The sequence below is a fragment of the Galeopterus variegatus genome, unplaced genomic scaffold (assembly GCF_000696425.1).
Source record: "Galeopterus variegatus unplaced genomic scaffold, G_variegatus-3.0.2 Scaffold1802, whole genome shotgun sequence".
NCBI lineage: Eukaryota > Metazoa > Chordata > Mammalia > Dermoptera > Cynocephalidae > Galeopterus > Galeopterus variegatus.
Window position 1 is genome coordinate 24,413 of NW_007727913.1, and position 21,115 is coordinate 45,527.

General features: G+C 41.4%; 1 protein-coding gene across 1 annotated transcript; it reads left to right on the forward strand.

The window, feature by feature from the left end:
- The first annotated feature begins 8,801 nt into the window (after positions 1-8,801).
- DDX47 (DEAD (Asp-Glu-Ala-Asp) box polypeptide 47) lies at positions 8,802-20,337 on the forward strand. Its single transcript, XM_008579055.1, has 10 exons — positions 8,802-8,902; positions 9,561-9,654; positions 15,148-15,336; positions 15,592-15,663; positions 16,449-16,567; positions 17,270-17,341; positions 17,480-17,596; positions 18,147-18,293; positions 18,841-18,978; positions 20,156-20,337. Exons 1-10 carry the CDS (start codon positions 8,816-8,818, stop codon positions 20,228-20,230), a joined length of 1,110 nt encoding a protein of 369 aa, XP_008577277.1. The 5' UTR covers positions 8,802-8,815; the 3' UTR covers positions 20,231-20,337.
- The last annotated feature ends 778 nt before the right edge of the window (positions 20,338-21,115 follow it).

A 21,115-nucleotide genomic window follows, 5' to 3' on the forward strand; every position in this document is an offset into this window, starting at 1 on the left:
AATGGAGAGTGCGCCGCTTAGGAGTGTGGCAGCGCTCCCGCCGAGGGTTCGGATCCCATGTGGAGACCGGTTCCCACTCACTGGCTGAGCGCGGTGCGGGCGCAACACCGAGGGTCGCGATCCCGTTGCCAGTCCTGGTCCGGTATGGGCGCGACACCGAGGGTTGCGATCCCGTTACCGGTCAGTAAAAAAAGACAAAAAGGAAAAAAAAAAAAAAGAGATGAGTCTGTAGGAAATAGAGACTATAGATAACAGGTCTAAGGACTTGGCCCTGAGTGCTCCAACATGGAGAGTGGGGAGTGGGTGGGAATGGGAAGAACCAGCTAGGAAGACTGAGAAGGCTGGCAAGTCAGGGGAGAAACCAGGATGTTCCAAGGAGGAGGCAGTCAAATGCATGGAAGGGCCCAGTAAGACAAAGAGTGGGGACTGGCTGCTGGGTCTAGCAGCACGGAGGTCCTCACAATCTCGACAAGAAACATTCCAGTGGAAACAGAGGGAGCAAAAGCCTTACTGCAGTGGGTTCAAGAGACAGGAATCGGAGGCAGCATGTACTGGTCCGGTATGGGCGTGACACCGAGGGTTGCGATCCCGTTACCGGTCAGTAAAAAAAGACAAAAAGGAAAAAAAAAAAAAAGAGATGAGTCTGTAGGAAATAGAGACTATAGATAACAGGTCTAAGGACTTGGCCCTGAGTGCTCCAACATGGAGAGTGGGGAGTGGGTGGGAATGGGAAGAACCAGCTAGGAAGACTGAGAAGGCTGGCAAGTCAGGGGAGAAACCAGGATGTTCCAAGGAGGAGGCAGTCAAATGCATGGAAGGGCCCAGTAAGACAAAGAGTGGGGACTGGCTGCTGGGTCTAGCAGCACGGAGGTCCTCACAATCTCGACAAGAAACATTCCAGTGGAAACAGAGGGAGCAAAAGCCTTACTGCAGTGGGTTCAAGAGACAGGAATCGGAGGCAGCATGTACAGACAGCTCTTCTACATTAGAAGAGTGTTGCTGTCCAAGGAAACAGAGAAGTGGGCAGCAGTTCAAGGGGGATGTGGGGTCATGAGAAATATTTTTAAGATGGGAAAAAAAATAGTAGTATGTGTGTATGCCGTGGGAACAATCCAGGAGAGAGGGAAAAAGTGATGGTGCAGGAGAGAAAATAGAGATGTTAGGGGAGTGTCCTTGAGAAAGTAAGAGAGGGTGCGATTTCGCCCAGGTGCCCAGGTGGAGGGTTGGCCTTCGTTTGGTAGGAGCACTGATGGCATGTCTTCAAGAGCAAGATGGGAGGCAGGTAGGTGATCAGATTGGTGGTGGGAACTTCTGGAAGTTCGCTTCATTTTTACTGAAAGGGAGCAAGGTCATTGGCTGAGAGTGAGAATGGGAGAGGGGCATTGGGTGGTTGAGAGGAGTGGGTTAGGAGAGTGGGAGAGCACGGACGAAGGAAACGCACAGGCTCCCCAGGCAGCAGGAAGGGCCACTGACAGAGGGGCGGTGTGGCAAGTGGGTTTTAATAATACATGATCGGGGAAGCATAGTTTTTTCCCTTAGCAGCTCTGTTAGGTTTCTTAGATGCAAACAACAGAACCTGATCTTAAGCAGGAAAGGAACTTAGTAAAGCATATTAGGGAGCTCGCAGAATCTACACAAAGGTGGAAGTCAGGCATGGGGCAACGCAGCTAGGAACAACACGCAAACCATATGTGAGATTGCCACCCCAGCAGAAACCCTGCTGTGGCTGTCACTTGGCTAGCATAGCTTGGGCTGCATGTCTGTCACAGGCTCTAGACACAAGAGCCTTCCCTATGCTGACCCTTGAGCTGCACACCTCTGCCAATGACAGTGTCCACTTCCTGCATCACTCCCTTCTGAACTGAGCTCTGGTATGACAGTGTCTGTTTGGTAGCGACCAAGTCTTGTGGGAGAGTGATGTTCTGGTTTCTACTTCAAGGAGTTGGACTTATAAAGGGGGAAATTTGTCGGTCACTGGAAAACTGTTCAAAAGACATTGGGCTATCATCAAGCATTAGAAATGTCTAGGATAGCAGTTAATATTTTATTTGTTTATTTATTTTAAACATTTAGACATCAAACTCATTATACTGAAATTCACGTGCTTCTATTTTAAAGAGTGTCTGGAATCTGCTGTGTATTACTCTTATTATTTCATTGTGGCAATGGTATCAGGGTTGCCAAGGCATTTTTGTAAACACCTCCATTTCTAGTTACTGATTTATTTTTTAAAAATTGTGTATGCATTAAAAAAAAAACTTGTATCAGAAGAGTATGCTATAACCAGGAAACCAGGAAATGACTCAAAGCTGCCTTAAAAATTTTTTTTTTTATTACCTAGACCATGGTATGAACTGACCTTGAAACTCTAGCCTTTCTGGCTTTCTGTGTAAGGATTATAACATTTGAAGGTCCTGCTTGTTGTTGACTTTAGGTTAAACCATTCCTTATGTATTTATCTACATCTTAGAACATCATTTGTCCTCTTCACTTTAATTCTCAGTCTGAGATACCAGATTTTTTGGAGTACTAGACGTAAAAGTCTCTCTCCTAAGGATGGTAGTGGACCAAGAGGCTCAAGGGGACAAATGGCAGGTTTGGCAGAAAGGTGGGCTTTACTGACACACACTCCCACCCCAGCCACATGAGTTGCTCCTAGTCATGGCCTAAGGGGTGGTGTCCACCATGGGCCTTGATAAATTACCACACTCCAAGGATGGTTTCTCCATTCTATTTTTTTTTTTTTTTTTCAGATTTAGAAATTCCCCGTGATCCATATACTGTATTTAGTAAGTAAATAGGCTCTGGGGATTCATTCATGCTAAGGACACTTTTTTTTTTTTTTCAGATTTAGAAATTCCCCATGATCCATATACTGTATTTAGTAAGTAAATAGGCTCTGGGGATTCATTCATGCTAAGGACACTCACAGGAGACCGATCTACAAACCGGTCTCATTCATTCATTGGACAAGTGTTTTCTGAATGCCTGTTCTGTGCTAGGCACTGGGGACCACAGTAGTGCACAGCACAGATATGGTCACTGCTTCTGTAGTGCTTACAGTCTGGGGGAAATCAAACAACAATAAAGTTCATTTTTGAGAGAGTTTATTTGGAGAGATAGAGGGACTCAAGACAAGTCTTGGCAGCAGAATCTATAAGACCTGCTGATATGGAGCCCGAAGGAAAGGAAGGCGTGAGATGAAGAAGAGGGAAAGAGAAGCAAGTGTTGGGGAGAAACCCAAATGGGAAAGTTTTAATGTTCATTGAGAGACAAAGCCAAACTGAGGCTCAAAACAAGTTGTCTGCAGAAGAGACACTCTTCAGAGTGTGTAGACCATGCAGGAGACAAACTAAATTGGCTTAAACTCATTGAAAAACTTAAATGCATGTCACTGGTATTAGTGATATTTCCATTCGCCATACTAGGGCTAGCATGGTGACAATACGGTATCACCATATTAGGGATAGATAGGTGGTGGTAAAAGTGGACTCCGTAGCCAGACTGCCTGAGGTCAGGTCTGGTCTTTACAAGAGCCGTTACCTTCTGTATGTGAGCTCCCTCCCCTGGTCCCCCACGTCTGCTCCTCCTCCAGTGTTTTCTAGCTATGTCAGTGGTTCCACCACTTTTCTACTTGCTCAAGCCAGAAACTTAAGAGTAGCTGACACATCCCTAGCCACCCTCCACGTCAACTCAGTCATGAGGATTGATCTCACCTCTACCATGTGAGCTCCCTCCCCTGGTCCCCCACGTCTGCTCCTCCTCCAGTGTTTTCTAGCTTATGTCAGTGGTTCCAACACTTTTCTACTTTCTCAAGCCAGAAACTTAAGAGTGGCTGACACATCCCTAGCCACCCTCCACGTCAACTCAGTCATGAGGATTGATCTCACCTCTACACACCCTTTAACTGTGCATGTCTCTTCGACCCCACAGCCCCTTCTCTGGCCTAAAATACCACCCATCATCTTCTGCTTAGCAGCTGCTAACTGGTCTTCCTGCATCCTGCTCCCCTACCCACTCCATTCTCCACTGCAGCTCAGTGAGTCATCTTTCCAAAAGCTTCTGAGCTGAAATCTCTTCTAAGGCTTCCCATTGTCCTCTGAATAAATCTCAAACCCCAGATCCTCAACCTGCCTGATAAGGTCCAAGATATTCAGGTTCCTACCTATGCTTCTAGCTTCATCATCAATTGCCACCTCATAATATCTATCTATACCCCTTGTTTGATTTTTTCCACTGCAGCGCCTAACCTGGTGGGCTCTGTCTGTCTGTTGACCACCCCCCACCCCCCCGCCACTAGCAAGTGCCGCTCAACCTCCAGGCTCAGTTTAAAAGTACAGGTAAAATGTCCATGCCTCACAGAGAAAGGACAGGTCACCCCATTAGACACTGCTCTAGCATCTTGCTTTTCACCTGGTACCATTCATCTCACCTGGGATGACTTTTCACATATCTGCCCCGCTCGATGGTGATTATTTATTTATTGTTATTATTTTTAATAGGCTGTCTCCCCCACTGGAGCACAGGTTCCATGCTTACTGCTGGGTCCATACTGTCTGGCCCAAGGCCTGACACTTGAGAATATTTGTTAAATAAACAAAGAAATAAGTACAGGCTTTCTGTATTTTAAAAAATCTTTTCAAATTAAAGACAAAAAGGAAAAGAAAAGAAATCGACAGATGACGAGGACTAGTTATCTTTTTCTCCTAAACACAAATGGGTTAGATAACTAAGTAATTTGTGCTTCAACATTCTTTCTTCTACATTCCATATAGACTTGTCCTCGTCTCTCTCTGCCCTTGTTATTACATCATCTGTGTCCTTTTTTCATTTGAACGCACATATTCATAACAGGGCACAACTCATTAAGTCTAAAAATAATTTTCTGCTTACACTTTGCATGGGTTCCTGCTTGATGAACAAAGAGTACTTTGTCATAAGTGAGCTTTCTCCAAAATTGAGTACCGGGTATGCGACTTCTGGGAAGACTTGGTGCAGAAACTGAGCACTGATTCACGGTTGTGTCCGCCACAGAACTCTTGTCCCTTGTTAGGGGCTCATCTTACTTTAGGTCCAGGAGCCACCAGTCTATGAATGCTCCCACCCCACAGCAGCTGGGTGTTAGTGGCCTGCTGCGGGCTGCACCAGGTTCCGTGTGCCCCTCTGTCCTCCGTCGGGCACAGCAGGTGCAGTGCCAGAGTCCACGATACTTTGAAAGACCTACCAAAAAAGCATTCATTTCTTTTAAAATGAAAAGGAAAAAATCAACTTTTAAGTCAGAGAAACCGTTTTGATATGTAGTATTAATAACTTTGTCTTTATACTAATGCAGTTGTAAAAGATAATTTTTAACCTTTTTTTGTGGAGGAAGGGTCACACAAAGGTGGAAGTGCTGGGCCCCCGGAAACCTTTCAGAGTAAGCAGGGTCAGTCCTTACGCCTCTCCCTCTGGAGCCAGGACACTTACTGTTCCAGGCTTGCCTTTCCCCCATTATCATTTGGAGTGTTTATTTAGATTTCCTCTTTAACCTTCTGCACTGTTCTGAAAGCACAGGATATGACACGGCTCGATGGCTAGAATGGACCTCTATTATTTCCACGATCAGAATACCAATATCCGAACTACTCCAGACCTGTAGGAATAGCCCAAAGCAGACAACCCTCTCGGTTGATGCGGGCTGTGCTCTTGGGAAGTCCCCGTGGTCGCCCTGTGATCTGCATGAGTCCTGTCTCCAGGGTGGGCATGGGTTGCAGTGCAGGCAGGCCCTGGCTGAGGAATGGAGAGACACTGAAGTGGCCGTCATTGCGCAATGCCACATCCTTTTCATGGCCCTCGACGCCTTGGGGACACTGGTACCAGAGGAAGTTTTAAAAATAGCCTATGTCTGAATGATCCAAGAACAAACAGAAAAGACTCGTGTGGCTAAAATGAACAGGGTTTTATATTATAACTGCAGTTGTATGGTTTAAATCAGTTTCCTTCTAGAGCAGCAGCCGACTGCCAGAAATCTTATCTGTGATTCTTTTTTCTTTTCTGTAACACATTTTAACAAAATTTGGGTAACTTTGGACTTTAAATGATACACCAGTTTATAGCCCTGCCAGTCGTGTCCCCTTCTCAGGCTTATCCCTGCTTCCCCAGCCCCGGCCACACCTGTCACCTTCTCCAGCTCTTCATTTCACTTTCCACTCTCCTCAGTGAAATCAGAGAATGAGTCTAAGGGAAGCAAAATAAATACTTCAGCTGCTTCTCTCTTTGTTTTGTTTTTGTGGAAAAATCTGTGTGGCTGAGTAATTCTGGATGCGACTCTGCAGAAGAAAGCTGTAAGATGACGTTCTCTTCAGGGAAAGCATTGGTCCAGGCCTCAGCAGGTTTGGGTTCTAGTTTTGTCCCTGTGACCTTGCTGTGTGACCTGGGACATGACTCTTTACCCTCTGAAACTTGAGTTCATCATTTGTCAAACAAAGAGCACAGTTTCCCCAGCAGGGTTACATGTGAGAGTAGAGGAAGAAGTAGAACCGGAGCTAGTTTGGTAGACTTTCTTTGGGACAAGTCAACGTCCCCTTAGGCCAAAGTGTACTATCCACTTTGGAGATCATCTAGAGTGGCTTAATTCCTGGTCCTAGGGAAATGGAGCAGGAGGGAAGGCTAAACAGAGCTGTTGTGCCTCAGGCTGCCTCCCTGCACATGTGCACCTGTCACTGTGGCCTGTTGTTTTATGCAGCGTGTGTCTTCTCTTCTCTCCTTTAACTTGGGGTGAACTAAGGGAAGGCTAAACAGAGCTGTTGTGCCTCAGGCTGCCTCCCTGCACGTGTGCACCTGGCACTGTGGCCTGTTGTTTTATGCAGCGTGTGTCTTCTCTTCTCTCCTTTAACTTGGGGTGAACTAATATAAAAGACCAAAGGCCCCAGCCTATTCAGTAGGGGTGTGCTCTCAAGGATAGAAAAAACTTCACATCCTAAAGAAATAACCAGTGAAGTCCTTCCTGGTCTGCCATGGTATCGATGTGCACCTGTCACTGTGGCCTGTTGTTTTATGCAGCGTGTGTCTTCTCTTCTCTCCTTTAACTTGGGGTGAACTAAGACCAAAGGCCCGAACCTATTCAGTAGGGGTGTGCTCTCAAGGATGGAAAAAACTTCACATCCTAAAGAAATAACCAGTGAAGTCCTTCCTGGTCTGCCATGGTATCGGAAACCCATGCTTTGCTGAGTTTTAATTCATCTAGGCAGCATGTTTTGAGCATCCATTTTGTGTCAGGCCCTGTGCTTAGAGCCAGGGATGTGAAAATCATCCCTTGCCTCTTTGATGTTCTTCTTTTGTCACTCTACCTCTCTACAATCTATCTCCAAATAGAGTTAGAATGGTATTTTAAATATGTAGATCATCTACTTCCCTGTTCAACCCCTCTAGTGGCTTCCTTTAGTATTTAGGGTAACATCCAAACCCTGCACCTTCTACTACAGGGCCCTGCAGGTCTGGCCTGAGCCTACCTCTCTGACCTCGCTCTACCCTTTTTGTTGTTGCAGACACCAATGTGATTCCTAAATCATGCCTTTTTTTGGTGTGAGGGTGGGAAGGACCTCAGACACATTGAGTTGAGTTCATCACAGTTCTCAGGTTAAGGCACATTACCATCTCAAGTCCCCTCCCTTGCTTTGTGTATTTATTCTCTTTTATCCCCAATTCTTTTATTCTCAATTCCCCAACTCCATTTTATACCATTCCTCTCCCTCCTGAAATATTTCAAGTTTATCTTCCGTTTGTATGTATTCTAGTAGAATGTTATATCTTGTGGGCATATATTTTAAATACACAGGGTATATTTTATGCTTTTCTCACTCATCACTAGGTTTTTAAGATCTAACCATATTGTCAAGGCCATGTCTGGGCATACCATGTACACATTTTAACTATGCACTTTCCCAGTGATGGATACCAGATTGTCTCCAACTCCCCACCTCCAGGAATAATCCTGCAGTGAACACCCTGCTAGTGTAGGGTCCTGTGTGATGGCCACAGGAGGGCACCTGCTGGGCACAGGGCATGCCACATACTTAATGTGCCCAAGTAGTGCATAGCTGCTTTCTAGAACTGCCTCACTGGCCCCAGGGCCTTTGTACCTGCAGTCTCCTCAGTCTGGAATAATTGTCTTCTGGGTTCCTAAAGGGCTTTCTCCTGCTCATCAGTGAAGTCTCAGCTCAGATTATCACTGCCTGAGAGAGGCCTTTCCAGTCTTGCAGTTAGCCCCACAACCCACCCTCCTCAGGTTACTCTGTCATTTTTATTCATATTTGTTACATCATAGCGCTTTTCACAATTCGAAATGATCTGCGGTCACTTATTTATAATCTGTCTTTTCCCCATGAGGGGAGGGAACGCTGTCCTGCTCACTAGGCATGTAGCATGGCCCTAGCATATGGAAGGCTCTCAACAGATATTATTGAATATTGAATTAATGAATGAAATAATACATAAGCAGTACTGTGGTATCAATCTCTTCAGATCTATGGTTAGAAAAGCAGGGAACGTTAAGGGGCGAGACAGGTAGGGAAGGCTCTTTAAAAGGGACCTAAAGGGCAGCTGGAGGTCCTGGTCATCAGTGCCTCTGCACTCGGCTCAGTTCCACAAGTCCACACCTTTATATCCATCCGTAACTTTTCAGAATGTTCCCATGCGGCCCTACCCGCCTGTCCTACTGGTGCAATCCCCGGCAAGCCCGCAGGGGGCGCCCAGAACACGCCATCCAGGGAGAACTAAAACTACATTTCCCAGCATTCCGCGCGTGGCCCACCCACTTCCGGAGCCTGCGAGCAAGATGGCGGCTTCCGAGGAGCACGATTCTCCGACCGAAGCGCCCCAGCCGGCGGTGGCGGAGGAAGAAACCAAAACATTTAAAGACCTGGTGAGAATGGGTGACGCTGGCTTCTTTTGTACTGGTGGCGCTAGGCCCTAGGCGGGCTCGGTTACCTTAGATCGCAGTCGGTAGTGTACACAAGCATCTCGGGGCCTGGCGTAGCTTTCCCCCCAAATTTCAGAAGCTTGGGTTCTGGACGCGCTCCCGCGGCTCTGAGTTTGGGTGTTGGGAGGACAGTCGTGCCCTGAGAGTCCCTATTTGCCCTTTTCTCCACTTTAGTGTGGCGACGTTTGTTATCCAGGAGGTTGTACGTGAATCGGTCTTTTTATAGCTGGACTTTTGAGTCAAAAGAGCCAACCGGGTTTGAATTTCGACCCAGTCACTTACTAGAGTTCAGTTGATACCTCTCTGCTTCACTTTCCACATTTGCAAATTGGGGATAATAATAAATACTTACTTCGCAGAATTGTTGCGACGATTAAATGTTGTAATACGTGTAAAGCACGTGGCTTTGTCCCCTGTGGGTAGAAAGTGTTGTCTTCAGTTACTGTCTCATGGTACTGAGATGCACAATAAATACCTTTAAATCAAGTGTAAAGGCTGTACTTGTCACCAGCAGAATGGCTCTGACAAAATCATTTAAGTAGGAGGGAGGTGGGGATGGTGGTGCTGTTCTTTGCTAAGGTGTTTTTTTCTGTATTCTAAGGGTGTGACAGATGTATTGTGTGAAGCTTGTGACCAGTTGGGATGGGCAAAGCCCACCAAGATCCAGATTGAAGCTATTCCGTTGGCATTACAAGGTAGGTAATTAAATATGTGACCCAGTACAGATTCAATATGAAGTTATACTCAAATCCTTACCACTTTTGAGAGCTATTGCTTGCATACTTCAAATGAAATAAATATATGGTCACTACAGATACAAAGTTTGGTCTTACTGGCTTTTGAAAATGTCAGTCATTTTCCAGTTTTACTGAGCTTACTTTTGTTTTAATAACTGAAGGGGTTTATTTTCTGCCACAGATGCTGACTTTAATGAAGCACTGGATTAAAGTGTACTGACAAGAAACTTGTTAGAAATTATGAATTGGTAGGTGTACACTTACACGTAAGGATGCCTGGAACATATATTCTTGTCTAGTGGAGTTGAGAGCTCTTACTGTGAGACATGTTTGTCGGATTTTCAGAATGGTTAAAGTGACAACTGATGACTAGTGACACTGAAACTAACAGATTGTACTTTAATGGAGTTGAAATAAAATCCTTGTTTTAGATTCCTAAAATGCTAACTTTACGGGATTAGGATAGGTGGTAAAAGAGACTCAGAGGTGTTAGGTAACTGAAATTAGTTAATATCCTCAGAGAAAGTGAATGTAATCTAAGCTACATTACTATAAGAGGAGGGTTACATTTTTGGGTTCCTTATCCCTTTGAGAATCAAATAAAAATAAAAGATTTCTTCTTTATAAAAATGCATATATATTTACACACATGCAATTTTGCATATAATTTCAGAGAGTTTAAGACTCTCCTTTCCCCTCACCCTGAACTCCTCTCTTATGAGTCCCAACTTAAGAATTCCTGGACTAGAGCTAGAGATAGAACAGTGCATCACAGTGGTTAGAACACACTTAGAATACTATATTGCTTACTTCTGGGGACAATTTTCAGGGACCAACTGAGGGGCAATGATTGTGGTATAGTATCAGGAATAATCGCTACTAGTTGAAGGAACTGAGTGCATTTGATCTGGGAGAGTGAGAGGGTAAGATGTGATAATTATTGGCTTTAAGGATTTGAAAAGCTGTCATGTGGAAAAGGGATTAGGTTTATTCTCCTTAATTCCATTTGCTTCTTCCGTAAGTAGTTACGGAGTATGTGATGTACGTGTAAAGGTTAAGAGTGTCCTCTCCAAGAATTCAGTCTAATAAGGAGATAATTATAAATTTATTACAAGGTGAACAGGAACATAAAAAAGTTACATTAAGTGTTCACACATGGAGTAGAAGAGATTATTTCTGACTGGAATGGATTAGAGAAGATTTATTTCATTTTATTTTTTGGCTGGGGACGTTGGGAAGACATTTGAGCTGAACCTTAAAGACTGAAGTTAGAGAGATTTAGGTATTCAGATATGTTGGGAGGGAAGCACTTTCTAGGCATTGGGAACTACAAGGAAAAAAGCCAAGGAGGCTGGAAAACATCGGCATGTGTGGAAATTGGCAAGTACCTAACACAGAGTGGTGAAAAAGTCTAGTAAGGTAATTAGGACCAGATTATAAAGGAGTTGAATGCTGAATAAAGGAATTTGGTCTTTGTTCCATAGGCCTTGGAGCACCTTTGGGGATTGTTTTTTAGCAGGAGAATGAAATCCTTAGAGTTGTTCACTTGGAAGATTAATCTCAGCTGTGTAAGATCGTTTAGCAGTCTGGAAGCTGGGAAACCAATTAGGAGATCATTGTAATAATTTTGGCAATAAATAATGGGTAGGGTATTGGTAGTGAGAATGAAAAGAGAAAATGACAGATAAAGAACATGATTTTACAACCAGTTAGGCAAGTGGAAGGCAAGGGGTAGAAAAATCTGAGATTATTGCAGTTTCTGGGCTATGTGTTTAGGACGTATTATTGGTGTACCAGTGATATAAAAAGGGAACACAGGAGGAAAAATAATTTCAGGAAAGATAAGTTCATCTGGAAATAATCCATTTCAGATATCAGTGATATAGAATTGGAGGAGGGGGAAATGAGGAGATGTTGGTCAAAAGGTACAAAGTTTCACTTAGGATGAATAAGTTATGAAGATCTACTGTCCAGCATGGTTACTACAGTTAATAATGATGTTTTGTATATTTGAAAACTTCTAAGAGAGTAGATCTTAAATGTTCTCACCACAAAAAATGATTAGTATGTGAGGTGATAGATATGTTAATTAGCTTTATTTAATCATTTCGCAATGTATACATATATGAAAACATCACATTGTATACTGTAAATATATACAATTTTCATTTGTCAATTATGCCTTAATGAAGTTGGGGAAAAAAGAAAATAGAAAAAAAGTACACTGTTGGAGTTTAAGGATTAGAACTTGATTGAGAGGCCAGAACTGGATTTAGACACCGTATCCAAAGGGAGGTTATAGGTGAGACTGCATACGGGCTATGGGTGAGGTTGCCAAATGAGGCTAGAGATGACAGAGAGGAGAATTGGAAGGTTCGCTGGAGGCTGAAAATCATGAGAGTGTAGTTTCAAACGAATTAGGTATCGGAGAGTGTTTCAAGGGGGAAGAGAGTAAACACTTCAACTTGGGTAGTAAAGTTAGGAGGATAAGGTCTGAATAAAGGCTGCTGGTGGGAAAGAATTTATCAGCAGTCAGCAGTTCCAGAGTTGCTTTCAAATAGCAAGAACAGTTGGTGCCTTTTGATTTTTGCCAGCATAGGTGGGAAGAAGGAATCAAATTTAAGTGGTGTTAATAATTCTAAAGTTATTCTAATGTTTTCAGTCAAAAATTTGAATATGATGCAGAGAAGAATAGGGCTTAGTGGAGGATCCCTGGGAACTGAGAAACATGATTGAAATGATCACCATGGAAAAGGTCTTCATCCTTCTTGGGCCTGTCTCCTTCTGCTGAGCAGTTTATAAATCCTTCATTTGAATCTATAGATTTTGGCCCTAAGCAAATGATTCTGATAATTTAAGTTTTTTTTTTTTTGTTGTTGTTGTTCTATTAAATTAACTTTTAAATTTTAATTTGAGACTAATAATGGCCTCAGTTTCTGCAAAGTTACTAAGTCCTGGGTCATCCATTATTCTTAAACCTGATAACAGTCCTGAAAGATAGGAATGCTTATTTTATTGGTGAGGAAATTGAGGCTCAGAGGGTAAGTTTCTTGGCAGTCACATAACTAATTATTGCTACAGGCTGGAATTTGAACATAGAATCTTGTTGCTCAAAACCTGTGTTTGTGCCCCTGTATCACAAAATGTTACTGTGGAGAGATCAAAATCTTTTGATGGCTTTTGAGGATGATTTCCTTCCCATGTTTTATGTATTAGGTTTATTTCCATTTCAGAGATCACTTAGAGTCATCCTTTAGGAATTTCAGACAGTTCGTTAATGGCCGCCATATAGCAAAGCACTTACGTTTAGTGCGAGCAATGTGTATGGTGAATATGACAAAAATTTATTTTGCTCTTATGGAGTTTATGCATTCCTAGTGTACTCTACACAGATATCAGCACTGAAAAGACTTAGAGGTTTTGAGAGGAAGGAAGGAGACGGTATAGAAAAAATTATTGGTTTCACAAACTGAGGGTTGCTGGAGGGAATCATAAAAAACCTGAAAGTAGCATAGAGCACAGTGGGCAGTGGGCATCGCTCATTGTCTCATGGATTGAGTGACATAAGCTCCTTTACTTCCCTAAATTTTTCATATGTATTCCTTTCTTCTGAAGTTTTAAGATTTCCCTTGACAAGAACAGGAGAACTAATTCTAGCTCCCTTTCCCCCTCCTGAAGGCACATGGCACGTGTGGTACACAGGTAGGGAAGGCAGAATCCCCATGTAGTTGGGGAATAAGAAGCTTGGAAATTATTAGCTTACATTGGTCTTTATTTCTTAAATTGCAATTGGAATTTATTACACCTACCCTGCAACCAAGGAGAACATTAAAATAAGTAGAGGAATGAGAAATTTTATCTCTGGATTGTCATTTGTTTCTATAATCTTTACAAAATTAGTCCATCGTTTGATCTTATGTGTATTTCACATCTGTGCATATACTTTTGAATGGAAAACACTTAATTTCAAGATAATATTTTCCTCTCCTGTCTTCCTAGCTGTTCTTTTCTCAGTTTCTTCTCCCAGTTCCTTTCCCTTTGCCTTACAGTATTGATTTTGTGTTCATCCTTTTTTCTTACTCTAAAACACTAGACATTTATGGGCTCCAACCTAGACCTACAGAATCAGCATTTCCAGGTAGGGACCTAGGCATGTGTATAGCTGTAAAGACCTCATAGGTTATTCTGATGTGTTTGTCCCAGGGGAGCACCACTGGCAGGACACTGATGGCTCCCACATCTGTATTTCTAGCCCATGCTTTTCTTTTTTTTTTCTTTTAATTTATTTTATTTATTGAATCAAAATCAATTATACATATTTTGGGGGTTGAACATTGAGATATGTTGATTGAATCAATATTACTAGTATATACATTGTTACAAATCGTAATTATTCTTTATGCCCCTTGTCCAACCTCCTCCCTCCCCCCTCTAATTGCCCTAGATTTCGTCTCTCCTGAAAGAATAATGGTTACTCTGTTAACTTGTTGCCTAGATGATCTGTCCAATCTAGCCCACACTTTTCTTCTGAGCTCCAGACAGCTATGTCCAACTGATTTTTAGATAATTCTCCCTGAATTTACTGCAGGAACCTTAAGTTCCTTGTGTCTGAACCAGACATTATTTTCTTCACCAGAATGGATTTTTCTATGGCTCCTGTTTCAGTTTTTTGCTTTTGAGTTTCCCATACTGAAAACTGTGTGCCACCCACATTTCCTTTTGTTGCTTTCTGAGTGTCACTTGTTCCTGTCCTCACTGCCTTACCTCAGTTCAGGCCTCCATCATAACTCCTCTGAATCAAGTCTGGTATTTTAGCTGAACTCTTGTTTTCCCTGTTCTGGTCATTTAAGTCATTTTAGGTTGTAAGGAACAGAGTTATGTTTAGGTTGCCCCTGAGAAAAGGGGTTGATTGTAGGAGTATCTTCTAGATAACTGCCTTCTCAGCAGTCACACGGTTATAGAACAGCGCGAGCAGCAACTGTGGGGGGCATTACTTCATCCCCACTGGGCATTGTTTTAGTGCACAGCCACCTCATAGGCTGTAGCCCACCTAGAGATGGTAGTCGTAGCTTGGAAGTTAGTTTCCCAAATTATGGCTTAACTGCAGATAACAAACCATGGTGACCTATTCTGCAGGAATTTCTTATATTCTCTCAGAAGGAGCAGTGTAAATGGCGCATACTTTTAAGGTCTTTGGCTCCTCCTTATGCCACGAGGCATAGAATTTATATTCGTAAAGATAACATGGATCATGAAATTCCCTGTGAGTTTCCTTTCTTGCCTTCTGTGTTCCAGCACATTGTCCTTCGCACTTTTCCCATGTACACTGTGTTCTTTAAAGCCTCCATCCTGTTTTCTCATATAGAAATATCCTTCCTTTCCCCTTGGCTTACTTCCACATTTAACTCACTCATCACGTCTTTGGCAGTAGGTGTTTTCTTTTTCTTCTAGGGCGTGACATCATTGGGCTGGCAGAAACTGGCTCTGGAAAAACAGGGGCCTTTGCTTTGCCCATTCTGAATGCTCTGCTGGAGACGCCCCAGCGTTTGTTTGCCCTGGTTCTCACCCCTACTCGGGAGCTGGCTTTCCAGATCTCAGAGCAGTTTGAAGCCCTGGGGTCCTCTATTGGAGTGCAGAGTGGTAAGTGTCTAAGAGGAAAGGAATCCTAGAGTGTCATCACAAGTGCAGAATGACTGCGAAGGGAGAATCGGGAAAGTATTAGCATGAGTTCTTAACCTAAAGAGCTGATGATGTATTTTAGCTTTGGGAAAAGTATTAATTGTAAGGGAAGAATAAATTTAGGTAGAAATATAGTATTGGCTTTAAAACATGTTCAGTGGGCTATGGAAAAAATTATGGATCTTTTTTCTTTCTCTGTTCTTTTTATTTTTGTAGCTGTGATTGTAGGTGGAATTGATTCAATGTCCCAATCTCTGGCGCTGGCCAAAAAACCACATATAGTAATAGGTGAGTAATTGACAAAGGTAAAAGATACTGACAATGATGAATATGTTGAATGGAAAGACTTTAAGAAACATTTTTATACCCTGTTTAATTTTTTAATTTCTTAAATTAAGAAATGGTGTGGAGTAGATAACTTACTTTCTTTTTGTTCATGTCCTAAAATATTGCTCTGTTGATCTTTTGAAAGAATCAACTTTCGGTTTTGTTGATTTTCTCTATTGTTTTTTTTTTTTTTTTTTCCTTTTTGTCTTTTTTTACTGACTGGTAACGGGATTGCAAGCCTCGGTGTCGCGCCCGTACCATGCTCAGCCAGTGAGCGGGAACCGGTCTCCACATGGGATCCGAACCCTGCGGGAGCGCCGCCGCACTCCCAAGCGGTGCACTCTCCAGTGCGCCACCGGGCCGGCCCTTTCTCTATTGTTTTTTAATTCTCTATTTCATGTATTTCTGTTGTACTCTTTGTTATTTCCTACTTGTATTTGCATTTGGTTTAGTTTGCTCTTCTTTTTCTATTTTCTTAAGGTAGAAGTGTACATTACTGATTTGAGATTTTTCTTATTTCTAATATAGGTGTTTACAAGTATAAATTTTCCTATAAGCGCTGCATGACCCCTGCATCCTATAAATTGTGATATGTTGTGCTTTGATTTTTATCTCAAAGTATTCTCTGTTTTCCCTGTGTTGTTTAATTTCCACACATTTATGAATTTTCTAAATTTCCTTCTGTTATTGTAAAAAAAAAAAAAATGAGTAAAACATTGCCCTTTCTCCTCAACCTTTCTTGATAGCAACTCCTGGTCGATTGATTGACCACTTGGAAAATACGAAAGGTTTCAACTTAAGAGCTCTCAAATACTTGGTCATGGATGAAGCAGATCGAATACTGAATATGGATTTCGAGACAGAGGTGAGTTCTCGATTTCTTTTTCTTGAGCATTTCAAATTCCTGTTTCCAACTTTGGTTCTTTGACCACCTGTTTTATGGAGGGCACTGCATCGGTATTGGTTAAATTTCAGTGTCTCTGCTTTTTTCATTCTTGGTGCTTTTCACATTGTCATTGCCTCAGCACCCTCTTGTCTTTAGAGTATAGTCTGACTCTGACTTCAGAGATGAGAAATGTCAAAACCAGATTTTCTTTTCCATTTTGTTTGATTTAAATCTCTTCTATATACCTTGAAATATCTTTATTTTTTTTGATGACCCACTCAATATAGTTTATTTAGTTGATTAATGCCTATTCTTGGCTTTTCTCTTAATCTACTAATTGAAACTGTTCCTTTATCTGAATGGTATTATTTTTTTGGTGGCATCTGATATGGTAACAAATAGTAAATATTCAATAAATTTTAGCTGAATCGAATTGAATTTTTGAGGCTCACATCCCCACAGTGGTATATTTAGTTTGTTATCTCTACCTCCTTCACTATCTAGAGGATTGTAGGTGTCCAGTCTAAATGTTATTTTGGGGGCTGGCCTGTGGGTCACTTGGGAGAGCGTGGTGCTGACACCTCCAAGTCAAGGGTTAAGATCCCTTTACCAGTCATCTTTTTAAAAAAATAAAAATAAAAATAAATGTTATATTGGTCTTCTTTCCTCTTTGTGCCTTAGGTTGACAAGATCCTCAAAGTGATTCCCCGAGACCGGAAAACGTTTCTCTTCTCTGCTACCATGACCAAGAAGGTGAAATTTCCTTGGACTTCTATTTTCTTCTTTATAAGAATTGATACATAAAAACAATAGCAACAATAGTAACAATAAGTAAAAAGAAAAATAGAGCATTTAGGAATTAGTGTACTATTCTAAGTTTTCTTTTGTCAGGTGCAAAAACTTCAGCGAGCAGCTCTGAAGAATCCTGTAAAATGTGCTGTTTCTTCTAAATACCAGACAGTTGAGAAATTACAGCAGTATTATCTTTTTATTCCCTCTAAATTCAAGGTAGTGTTTACTTTGATCATTCCTGCCTCTCCCTCTCCTCATCAGAGCATGGAAGAATGTGTCAACTCTTGATTAGTTGAGAGCTTTGATAGAGACCTCAGTCCCTTCTGTTTGCTTTTAGAGCTCATGTTGTACTTATATTTATCACTGATAAGTCAGACATTCCAGGAATTCACAACATATTAAGCCACAATAATGAAGTCATGATGTAATGATAGAATTTCTTTCCAACCCCATCCTTAAGATAGTTTTTCCTCTGTCTGCTTATTATGTGGCTTTTTTGTAGGAAGGAGACCCTAATTTTGTGCTTTGATATAAGGACTTTTTCTGGTTGCTGAGTATAGATCTCCTTGTGCTTGGCTTCAGGCTATATGGGGGATGCATGGTCCACAGAGATGATAATGCTGGTTAAGAAGTGCATTAAAAAAGTTGACAGCTGGTGGTCTGGATAATTGAGAAGCAACTATAGGCTTAGTCTTTGCTTACTGTATATGCCAGGTTTCTTCCTTCTAGGTTCAATTACATATATTGTTTTGGGTTTGTAACTCAGGATACCTACCTGGTTTATATTCTAAATGAATTGGCTGGAAACTCCTTTATGATATTCTGCAGCACCTGTAACAATACTCAGAGAACAGCTTTGCTACTCCGAAATCTTGGATTCACTGCCATCCCCCTTCATGGACAGATGAGTCAGGTAAGGATTCTTTGGCCTAATTAGCTGTGAACTGATGTCATGAGAAAGATAAACCCTATAACCGTAGATTTGTACAATAAGGACATACAGCATTAATACCTATTTCCGTAATTGTTCTAATTTTCTGTGCTTCAAAGTGTTGCTGTGGATTACTTTCTCTTTTAGGATAGCTAGGGACTCATATTCAAATATTTTATGGGTAGTTATCTAGTTTGCAAGCTGTTGAGTTGATTTATTCGGCTCTAGTGGTAGTAGTGATTCTCCAGTTTCTAAAGACATTTAATAAATTATTTCCCAATTATCTTTCTGTCATGTTAAACAATCCCTATTTTGTGGTACTATTTTCTATAGTCTTAAATATTTTTTGTTGCTTCCATATTTCTATTTTGATTTGTGAAGCCTTATTCTGGACAAAGGGGAAAAAACTTTTAAAAATTTGTGTCTCTTGGTTCTTGTGTTTAGTGTGTCTGTTTTGTGTGTCTTATATTCCAAGATTCCTTAATTTTCCAAGATTAAAATTCTTCTCATTTCCTTTTTGTTATCTCAGAGCAAGCGCCTAGGATCCCTTAATAAGTTTAAGGCAAAGGCTCGTTCCATTCTTTTAGCAACTGATGTTGCAAGCCGAGGTTTGGACATACCTCATGTAGATGTAGTTGTCAACTTTGACATTCCTACCCATTCCAAGGTGAGTCCTGTTGCAAACTTGGCTTTTTCATCCCGAATTGTATGCCTTAATAGAATGTTTCTATCTTTCCTTAGGTACAACAGAGTTTTTTTGTCCTTGATTAGTTAATGATCAAAAACTGAGAAAGCTCTTGATTTCTTCATTCTTGATTTATTGTTTTGCACATGACCATGTATGTGACGTTAATAAATGTGAATGAAGGTAGCCAAGGAGAGTAATAGATGCTCACATTCAGAAGGGGCATGTGCAGCATATGCTAATCTAAGTCAGTCTCATTTCTTTTTTTTTTTTTTTAAAGATGACCAGTAAGGGGATCTTAGCTCTTGGCTTGGTGTTGTCAGCACCACGCTCTCCCAAGTGAGCTGACCGGCCATCCCTATATAGGGATCAGAACCCATGGCCTTGGTGTTATCAGCACCGCACTCTCCCAAGTGAGCCATGGGCCGGCCCCTTAAATCAGTCTCATTTCTTTAGAAATGACAGTTTGTAGTTCTTAGGGTATCTCAGGGTTTTTCAGTCTTGGCATTATTAACATTTTGGGCCAGCAAATTATTTGTTGTGGATGTTGTTCTCTGCATATTAGGATGTTAGCAGCATTCCTGGCCTCTACTCACTAGATGACAGCTCACACATCCTTCCAGTTGTGACAACCAGAAATATTTCCAGACATTACCATATATCCCCTGGGGATGTCAGAATCACCCCTGGTTGACAACTGGTGTTTCTTGGCTTTGTATTTAACTGCTGTAGACAAGGTGCTGTCTCATTTGATTTTCACAATAACTCTAAGTTCGGGCATGTATTTCTATCCCTGTTTGATAGATAGAAACCAGGGTTCAGACAGGTTATGTGATTTACAGATAATTGTGTAGCTGGCAGGTGGTAAAACCTCTAGATCCAGTGCTGTTTTTCCTTATACCATGTTGCCTGTACCCATTGTAGATATGTTGTATAGGTATGTCTTCCTATAAAAGAAAGGGAAGCATTGGATCAACTTTGTGCTGCAAAGAAAATAAAAAAGTTAAAGTAGATTTGTCTCAATAGATTGTCCAGGCTTTTTTTGTTCATGTTTCAACATGAATCTCTTTTCTTTCAAAGATTTGCAGCTAGACTTTGCATACATAGTTTTTTACTTATAATTTGGATAAACTGAATTTATTTACTCTTTTTGTTTCAGGATTATATCCATCGAGTAGGTCGAACAGCTCGAGCTGGGCGCTCTGGAAAGGCTATTACTTTTGTCACACAGTAAGTAAATCAGCTTTAGGGGCTAGCAATGTAGAGAAAAGAGCAGAACTTTGGAGCTGGACTGACTTGGAACCTGGCTCTACAATTACTTAACTAATCACCTAAATTCCCTCATCTTGGTTTTCATATTTGTAAAATGGAAATAATAATACCTTCCCAGCAGGGTTTTGATGAAAATTGGAGATCCGTGGCCTTGGTGTTATCAGCACCACGCTCTCCCAGGTGAGCCATGGGCCGGCCCTAGCTTCCTGGTGTTCTACCTGAGGGATGGAGAAACTTTGCTCATGGGTTCCTTTCTGAGTAGCTGAGATACATGTTTGTTTTTGTTTTTCTGCCCATATTGAATTTTTTTTTGGTATTTTTGTATATAAAAGAGTGTTGTTACATGTGCATTGGGGAAAAAATTTGGAAAATTCAGAAAGGATTAAAGTAGTAAATGAAAAGGTAAACCATCCCTCACAGAGAACCATTGATAACATTTGGCTATTTTTCTTTCATTAGCCGTAATTAGACTTTATCTAATTATATATGATTTACATTTTTCTGTTTTAACAAATATAGATCCATGTGATCATTTCTTAATGGCTACAGAGAATTTCGTCATGTATGTGTGACATGGTTTACGTTGATGGGTGTTTATGCTTTTTTGCACTTTTTTTCTCTTTTAACTAGTACTGTGTTGAACATCCTAGTGTGTACAGCTTTGCATACTTGTCTTGTTTTCTTAGAATAAAACTTAGAAATAGAATTTTTGGCTTAAGGAATATATGCGGTTAAATTTTGAATTCATGAAATGCCAAATTCCCCTCCTAGAAAAACTATAGCAGTTTGCACTGTTAGTGGCAGTATATGTAAATTTCCCCACACTTTGGCCAGTACTGGGTATTAC